Below are 9,720 nucleotides of genomic sequence, written 5' to 3' on the forward strand. Positions count from 1 at the left end.
GGGTCACCAGGCCCAGTTAGACCGCCACAACGGCTAGTATGTCGCTACAGCGGTGGCGCTATAGCGGTGGACTTACCGCCGAAGCGACTAGGTGGTTTGGCCAGTGGACCGCCACAATAGTTCCTTGGCTCTCTTAGTGGCACCGCCAAAGCGGTCCCCATACCGCTAAAGCGGTGACGCACAGTGATTTTATGGTTCATTTCGAGAACTGACCCCATTTCTCTAAAAACCCTAAAGTCCAGCCGCCCCTCAAACCTTTTTGGAGTTCAAATTCAGATTTTCTTGGGAATGGAAATCCTCCTAACCTCTTCTAATCCCTCATTTCACATAGTAAATTGTTCCTATGGTCCTCACCTAGAGAGCTAACAAAATGGGTATCACCAATTCCAGACTTAGAAGGTCAAATGGTTAGCAAGTTCTTAATAGGGATTATGTTGGCTAAATCCATCATGTTGTTCACCCTTGGGTGGTCAGCAACTTAGATTCTTTTCTTCTTCTCAATTTGTAAATGGGTTTCTTCCATGAATCTTGAAAATGGCTTTCTAAGGAATAGAGGTAAAAATGGTGACTTTACTTAGCTAGTAGCTTAAGTGGTTGATTTTATTCATGAATGGAGGTTAATAAATCTCTTAGCTTTATGATGATGGAAAGAGAGTTCATTTAGTGATAAAAGCCTAGAAAATCTAGAAGAAGTCTAAATTCCCAAACTTTCCCTATCAATCTGAACCCCTTATAAATGCTCTAATGGTGATTCCTATTTTTGGGTCTCATGAAGGTTTCAAATTCCTTCATATGAATTACGACGTGATGAACGAATTGAAGATCTACGAATGTTCGTGGCACCCCCTCGGCCTCGAGATAGGTTACAGCTTCCTTTCGGTAGACTCTGGTTAGATTTACATATTCATTTACTAGAGTGAAATGGAGAATGCATGTATAGGATTGGAGTTGGGATGGATTCTTAGGATGGTACTGTTGTGCGATTTGTGTGTTCGGGCTTGTGGCCTGTAGACTTCTTAGGTTCATGTGTTAGTTTCCTTGAAAAATTGGTGGACTTGTTGTGACTTGGAAGTTAGTTGTTCGGTACTTAGTTTACCATGTCCCTTGGTGAGAATTTCGTATAATTTGTTCTATGCTATTCATAGTGGATCTTATTTGATATTGAAATGGATAAAATGTACCAAAGATCGTGAATTGAATTCTAGACTATGTATTAGTGACGACTTAGAAGTAGAAAGTGGAATTATTAAATGTTAATATTGAAGCAGTAAACGAAGCGAGGTGATATTTTAGGTGACCAGTCCGTGTTGATTATCGGAGCCTATTGAGATATCTTGTTCATAATATTGTGGTACCTCACATGTTGACGTTGATACGAAGATAGTATTCTATATGACTTGTATAATCTTTTATGATATGATTGGCGTACCCCTGTTTGGTACTTGTGATATTGATCTGATTATTGATGTTGAATCATACATTGCACGCATTCTCATCACTCATGATATACTGTTGATACATTGTTATACTTGAGGAAACACTGTGATAAACTGGCTCAGTTTGCATGAGAGTGATGTGAGAAGTCCGATATCCGATGGTTGTCCCGGAATCGTGGATTGTATGGAGTGATGTGAGATCTGATGTCTGATGGTTTTCCCGGAATTGTGGATTGAGTGAGTACGTGGACTTCGTGGGTCCCCCATGGGTTGTGCTACCGGGACGTCGATACTTCCGTCCGGAGTACATGTGTACACAACATTGCATTGCATCTTCATTCAGACACCCGTGCATTGCATTGCATTCTGGCTTATATTGTGATGATCTGATAATTACTCATGTTGTCTGATTTCAGATTGGATATTTTGAGACTTGACCCGATCGGGCTTAGTTGCTAAACCGTAAGCTATGATTTTGTTGACTGTTCCTTGTTCTAGTTGTACATGTTGGGTTTTCTTAAAAATTAGGTGAACAATGATTATCATATAGGCGAGTTGGCTTCTATACTAAGATTGAATAGCGTGATGATATTTGACTTGCGAAACTTGTGTGGAACTGCCTAGTGTCTATTGGATAAGAGTTAATTGATCTAACAATCTTGATGATACGACGAGTGGTAGTTAATGTATGACGTTGATCTAGTCTACTTATCATGCTTATTGTGAACTCTTTTACTGATATGTGCCTCTAACCGTTGTCGGCCTATGATGCTTACTTAATACGTGTTGATTGTATTGATACTACTCTTGCTACATCCCTTGGGTGTAGAGTGTTTCAGGTGATTGATTGTTGATACGTTCGAAAGATGTACGATGCCTATCTTGAATACCTCCACCCACTTCATTCCGGGATGGAGGTTGGGTCTTAGAATAATTGTTGCACTACAAGAAAAAATATATCTGCCAACAATTTTTTTTTTTTTTGTCATAGATTGATTATTGTTGCAAAAATTACTTTTGGCAACAAAAAAAAATTGTTGCATGAACTTTTCTCAACGGCTGTTATTACAACAACGCGCAACAACTTTTTTTTTTGTTGCCAAAAGTACTTTTTGCAACAATAATCAATATTATGGCAACAAAATTAAATTCTTTGGCAACAAAAAAATCATTTGCCAACAATAAAACTAAGTTGTTGCCAAATATAAAAAAATTTATTGCGATTTCTATACTTTCTTGTAGTGTTGCATTTTTTACATTAGTCGCTCTTGTACTAGTCTAGACCAGGTCGTGGGAATAGAAATGAGTCCTTGTAATTATTTATCTGTTGTAACCACTTCCGCAATTTGGGTTAATATAATGATTCAATTTCCGCTGATAATTTTTTTTATTTATATGTTGATGGAAATGAAATTGTTCTTTACTTGGAAAATGTGTGATTTTGGATTGAGGGTTCGCATACCGAGATAGAAATAGTAGGTGCCCACGCGATTCTAATTTGGGTCGTGACGTATAGGCACCTTGACGGTCACAATATCAATATTGTGTAAACCCGGTTTATTTTAGCTTTAGAGGGTTGATGTGGAGTTTTGCATCGTTATTTATGATTTAAGAAAGATTGGTGATGAAGTTGTGTCGATGGAATTCTGACATATGTGAAAATTCAATTTGTTAGTGCAATTAATCATTGTTTGAATTCTATTTGGATTAATTTGGCAGTTAAGTGTGGTTAATTTGAGCTTGGGATAGATATATACCTGGCTGTTGGAAATTCCGAGTGTTGAAGAAGACGGTGGTGTCACTGCCGGAACAGTGACCCTGTTTTTGAAAATTCAAAGGCAAATTTGGGTCATTTCCCATAATTGAAGGAAACAATTGACACTTAGCTTTTAATTAAAGGCCAATGTGTTGGAGAAATTTTGTCAATAGTCAATAAGGGAAAATCTAGCACAACAATGGTAGATATGACCTCGGCTATTAAAAGAGGTCAAATTTGGATAAATTTGGGAAGTTCAAGAAATAATTTGACCCGTTTACGCTTAAGGATTCTTGTTGGGACTCACTTGATAAAAAAACATTCTTCTATAAAAAGCTAGCTAGAAAATGAAATGATATGTGAAATGTGAAACAGTCACTACCACTAATTTAAAAGAGAAGTTACACTTTGCATATATTTAATTTACATGATATTAACTTTTAGTTTCTTAAACTTGATGCTCATTTTGGGTCGAAGGGAGTAATCGCTACTACACTGAAAAAAATTAAAAGCAGCTCACTGATCTTTGCTTCTCTGAGGAAGAAGAAATCATTAACAAAAGAAGGAAACAAATACAATGACTACAAAATGAGTAAGCAAGGAAAGTACTCGTCCATCTAATATTCATAGAACATAGGTACGTACTCTAAGTTTACCGCTTTGAACTAAACGTAAATATAGTGTGAATTTTACAACCAAGAGAAACTAGCTAGAAGAATAATATTCTCAACTTATATAGACCTCTCTCTTTAACTTCTCTTGACATTCTTATACTTTTTTTTCTACATATACAGCAAATAAGACGATAATCCAGAACTGATCACTTTGTTTCCAAAGTTCTATAGTCCAAAAGACCATTAGTCTTCAACCCTAAAAAGTCGTAACCTGATACAATGTTCATACTTACAATATTATTGCTGCATCCATTTCCATTAGTTTTACTGCAACAGCAATCTTTACTGTTTTGTATCCCCAAACTACATGTAAAACATAAAGAGTTTGATCTTTGATGATGATCCAGTTGTTGGTTTTCTTGATGATGATGATGATGAGGAGGACTAATTTTGAGTTCAAGATTCAAGTCAGGAAGACACTTTTCTTGAATTTCATTATCTTCTTTGCTCACTTCAACAAATTCGGCTTTGATATTAATCTTCTGATCTTGATGATCATCAGCAGCAAAAGAAATGGTTGTCACTTTTTGTGTACTAGCAGGCTCGTTGATAGGGCGATGTGTCGTTGGATCAATACCTCGACTCAAAAGCTTCCTTCTTATATGTGTGTTCCAATAATTCTTTATCTCGTTATCTGTTCTTCCCGGTAATCTTCCAGCTATAAGCGACCACCTATCATACACGAATAAAAAATAATTAGTACTATGTTCCATTTATCCTGAGGCCAAGATTTCTCGCCTGCTCAGATAGCAGATTGAACCGCGTAACTTTCTTATCTAATACTAAAAGTTCAAAAACTATTTAAATTTTAAATTCATAATTCCAAAAGTATAGTGGATTTTGCAATCAGAACCTTAATATTAAAAGTCGTCAAGTTTAAATTTTGAATCTATCTCTGATGTACAGTGTTAAGTTCAAAATTTAACCAATATGGAAAGAAATTATGATGAAACTTTAAACGTACTTGTTTCCAAGGAGGCTATGGAGTTTGATAATAAGTTCATCTTCTTCTTCAGTAAAGTTACCACGTTTAAGATCAGGTCTTAAGTAATTAATCCATCGGAGACGACAACTTTTGCCACATCGGAGAAGTCCAGCAGCTTTAGGAAGAGATCTCCAACAACCTTCACCATGAGCTCTAATGTAAGCAATAAGTCTTTCATCTTCTTCTTTAGTCCATGCTCCTTTGTTTGTATGAGCTTTCTCACAACAAGGTGACCTTCCCATTGAGCCAACTTTATGAAGAAACTATACCTTAAACTTTTGCCTTTACTTTGTTTATTTGAAGTGTGTAGTATGGTATAGTAGTAAGTAATAGAGAGGGATATTGGAAAGAATAATGGAAGTTTAGCTTTGGTACATGGTGCTTGAGAATCAAAGCCTGCCTTTTTAAGACTTGAAGTGGGGTTATATAAGCTTTTGACTCAATAGAAAAAGTGACTACCTCAGATGGGGTGGGGGGAGTGGGGGTGGGGGTGGGCTGGGGTGGGCGTAGTGACACTAATTGCTTCTAGATGCGAGTTGGTGAGACAGGTTTGTGGGGAGTGGCTGATGGGCATTCCTTTAAAAAAAAAAAAATACTCCGTATTTCCATCAACATTATTATCATATATTTATGCGTGTAATTTTACACAAATAATTGTCATTCTTTATAATAACATTTTACTATAATAATTATATTTTCTGTGGAACTGATCTTTCCTGTTATGTTATATGGTATATTATATGTTTTCTGTAATAACATTTCGCTATAGCAATATAAAAATATCGGGACAAACAATTTTGTTACATAGAAATGTAACTTTACATTAATAGTGTAATTTATTTTTACACATATAATATAAAAGATTATGTTAAAAGTATTTACAGGTTACTATCTATAATAAGCGGGATAAGTTATAATCTGAAAACTAAAGTAAGTGTTCACCTACAGAAGATTAAATTGCTTTGATCGTATAAAACTTCATTTTAAGTGTCGGGGATTAAAAAAAACAAATATTTATCAAATGATTTAAAATTTACAGACGATGTAAGTGATATCTACAATCATATCACAAATAACTTTCTTGATAAGCATTAATTGATCATAATATAATAAAACTACTCCCTCCGTTCACTTTTACTTGTCCATTTTGGACTTTTCACGCTGTTTAATAAATAATAAATGAAGTGCATAATTTACCAATTTACCCATATTAATTGGTGCATATTTTTATTGAATTTGAAAAAATGATTTGAAGTAAGTATTTAATACTATAAATAAAACAGGAAGAAAAAAATTGTCTTATCTTGATATGTGAAAAATGACAAGTAAAAATGAACAGAGGGAGTAATAACTAACCGCTATCACAGGCTAAAATTTACTAATAATATAAAAAAAAATACTACTCTCTATGTCATTGATAAAAGGAGTAAAAGTGACAAGTCATTAACTATGGGTAACCTTCAGGTACGTATAAAGTGATGAGTTATTAAATTCTAGTAATGAGGAGGGGGGGGGGGGGGGGGGGGGGAGTGTGTGATCTGATGGACTCCTATTAATTTGTCTCTCTTTTTCGTTTCTGTCCAAACTCTGAACAACCTGTTATTAATAATTTAGCTAACCATATACCAAACCCAACCTTCCAAAATCTTCCTAACCATATGGGCAACATGTACCAGAATAACTTTCCTGCAGACTACCAATATTATAATATATTGTAAAATTATTATTGAACTAAAAACCTTATCGGATTTATGGTGATCGATCAAGATATATTCTTATCTTTTTACCCACGGATAAAGAAACTATCATCAATGATCAATCAATTTGTGCTAAGTGTTTTTTTAAGAAGGAAATTCGAAAAATAAAAAAAAATGTTGACAGCATGTGGAACATTTTTTCTTGGATTTAACTCATATTCATTGTTTTAAATTGTCGATGTTTTTTAACGTGTTGTAAATGCGCTTTACCTTATTTTCCAGTTTACTCATCCCGTATTCCCCTTTTTATATATGGACGATTACCTTCAGTTATCTTTTAATTGATTTAATAGCATAAAAGAGAAATTTACGTGTTACGCTGTGGCATGTATTTTGCCTTACTTTCCAGTTATTAATTAGTTCTAACTTTTATGGAGGGTTACTTATTGCTATCTAATTTAAATAATGTTATAATAAAAGTTCTTTTACACCATCATCGCATAGAAGTTAAACCTTTTCTTTTCATTTTTAATTTAGTAATGATATCTGGTAAGTTAGTTGCAGCGAGCATTTGGTGAAGAATTGTGCGATGTGCTTTTAGTGTATAGATTTTTGCTAATACAAGTAAGAGTAAGATCATAATATATGGTTGGGGTGGGGGAGTTGTTGTTCATTACTATATTGGTACTCCAGCATACAAGCAAAATAAAGTGAGAGAGATTATGTGTGTCTGTTGCTAGAGTTTCTAGAAGACATGTACTAGCTAGAGTAATACAGCAGATAAAAAGAAAAAGCACATACAGGAAATTTGTAGAAGAAAAAAATGACTGTGCTGTATGGCGGTAGTTGCTCATGGGCTTTGGTTCACCTTCCACTTCTCTCTTTTCTCTTTTATTTAAAGAATCTAAATTATATACGTTGTGTCAAGTAAAGAATTTTATACTATTATGATCCAAAGATATTTATAAGCAGGTCTTCTTAAAATAATCTTAAAAATACGATAGATTACCTGTTAAAGGTGGTCAGATGATCGATAAAAAAAAAGATTACACTGATCATGGATATAATTTAAACTCTAGTTTAAAAGACTCCTATGCCAAACCTTGTGGTTCAAGTTTAGGCAACATTAATGTAGGGTTAATATATAGTGGAGGAGGGTCATTTATTCACCTTTTTGTTGTATTTTTGCTATATATATGATTAAGTATTATTTACCTCCTACCTGGATTTTTCTTCTTTTGTTTTGTTTACCACCCACCACCACAAAACTTCTCTGTCTCTCTCTGAAAACAACTTTGATAACAACTTGTGCCCATGAATGAAAGTTCCTAAAACCTTTTCCATTATCTCGGCTTTGATGGCTTGAAAAAGAAAGAAAGAGAGAGATGTCCACTTGTCTAAATTCCATGTGGCTATTTTTACCTACCCATTTCACCTCCTTTTTTTTTTTTTTTGTCATATTCTATTTATTTAAGGGGCTCCGATCCCTACCTCTTTATATTGACAATAGTCTTGAATTTTATTCCCACACTTACCCCTAATTAAGCTTACAAATTAATTACAATATATGATTGACTCTCATGAGATTATTACTTGCTACTGAAAAGTGGTGACATTTCAAACATGGTCATTATCTCTCAACCTTTGGTTTCAATAGCATAGGAGAATAGTGGCCAAATAAGAAATTTGGCTAAGGATGTTCCAAATTAAATAAACACTACAAGAAAATATAAATGGCAATAAAAAAAATTAATATTTGGCAATAACTTAGTTTTATTGTTGGCAAATGAAATATTTTGTTGCTAAACAATTTAATTTTGTTGCCATAGTATTGATTATTATTGCAAAAAGTACTTTTGGCAACAAAAAAAAAAGTTGTTGCATGTCGTTGCAATAACAGCTGTTGGGAAAAGTTCATGCAACAAAAACTTTTTTTTTGTTGCCAAAAATACTTTTTGCAACAATAATCAATCTATGTCAACAAAAAAGATTTTGTTGCCGCATATCTTTTTTCTTGTAGTGAAATATATATATAAAAGTGAATTATAACCTACATACGCAATAATTTTCTATATAAATTGTATAATTTTTTGACGAAGGGTGTTCACTTGACCACTCGTCAGTTTATGTAGCTTCCACCGCTGGAGGAGAATAAAATATTTAATGAGTTTAAGTTCTATGAATTGATAGTGTAATTTTTTTTATACTATCAGGTTACTTACAAGGCAATCATAAGTATTTATCTTTTATAATTATTACTCTTTCCGTCCCAATTTATGTGACAGCGTTTGGATTTTGTGTGTCAAGCTTCTATAGAGTAAGTTTCTTAAATAGAATTTATATATTTGAAAATTATATAAAAAAGCATTATAAGTGACAATATTAACAATTTAAAATTAGGGTCAAAGAATAACTCGTTTGACTTTCAAAATTCGAAAGGTGCCACATAAATTGGGGCATAGGAAGTAATTAGTAACCTGATGAAATTAATATGTAAGAGTAATTTATTAAACTATACTGATATTGTAAAAAAAAAATATATTACGCTAAATGTATATAACTACTTTAATTCGTTAGTTACAATTTAACTTCCAAGCATTAATTTCTTGTGTCCTTTCTCAACTCCCCCACCCTACCCTCCACCAAAGTAAGTTGAGTTAGGTTCATTTATAGAGAGACTGTAATAAAGTGAGTTGGTGCTCCCTCAAATTGATCTTTCCCTTTCCTCACAAATGGGAATTGCAAAGTGTTGAAAATGAGTAAATAACATTTATGTGTTCATAAATATCGAGGCAAGAGAGTGGATGAAGTTACATGCATGATTGGTTGGATAATAATAATAATAATAATATTGGCGAGGAGACATGAATCGTGAAAGAGAAGTGAGGTGAGGGTAGGCAAATAATAGTGAAACAATAAGGTGAGAGCCAACTCATCTGGCTGTGGATATCATGTGCTTAGTTAGGTATACACAACAAGACTAGTGTGGCTGTCCTAAAACACCCTTACCTACCTACCTACCTCTTTGGTTTTCCCATGTGATACTCCTAATTTTTTTATTTGGTGAGCGGACCTCGAACAGGAGAGGCAAAAAAAGAAGATAGGAGAACTTTTGATATGACTTAGAAGTGTATACGACTTAATGGGATCCCGGATTTGACAGAATCAGGTG

The 9,720-nt window shown here is 34.0% G+C and overlaps 1 protein-coding gene across 1 annotated transcript; it reads right to left on the minus strand.

The window, feature by feature from the left end:
* Nucleotides 1–3,781: 3,781 nt before the first annotated feature.
* On the minus strand, nt 3,782–5,251 carry LOC132606629 (MYB-like transcription factor 4). Its single transcript, XM_060320209.1, has 2 exons — nt 4,831–5,251; nt 3,782–4,538 (listed from the first exon to the last, which is right to left on the minus strand). The coding sequence occupies exons 1-2, from the start codon at nt 5,091–5,093 to the stop codon at nt 4,013–4,015; spliced, it is 789 nt and encodes a 262-aa protein (XP_060176192.1). The 5' UTR covers nt 5,094–5,251; the 3' UTR covers nt 3,782–4,012.
* Between the last annotated feature and the right edge of the window lie 4,469 nt (nt 5,252–9,720).

The sequence above is a fragment of the Lycium barbarum genome, chromosome 8 (genome assembly GCF_019175385.1).
Source record: "Lycium barbarum isolate Lr01 chromosome 8, ASM1917538v2, whole genome shotgun sequence".
NCBI classification, from domain to species: Eukaryota; Viridiplantae; Streptophyta; class Magnoliopsida; order Solanales; family Solanaceae; genus Lycium; species Lycium barbarum.

Excerpts from the sequence above, each read along its gene's own strand:
- LOC132606629 (XM_060320209.1), bottom strand. The coding sequence starts at position 5,093 with ATGGGAAGGTCACCTTGTTGTGAGAAAGCTCATACAAACAAAGGAGCA. Across the intron at positions 4,539-4,830 it reads CATAGCCTCCTTGGAAACAA|GTGGTCGCTTATAGCTGGAA; the intron begins GTACGTTTAAAG and ends CGTGTATGATAG.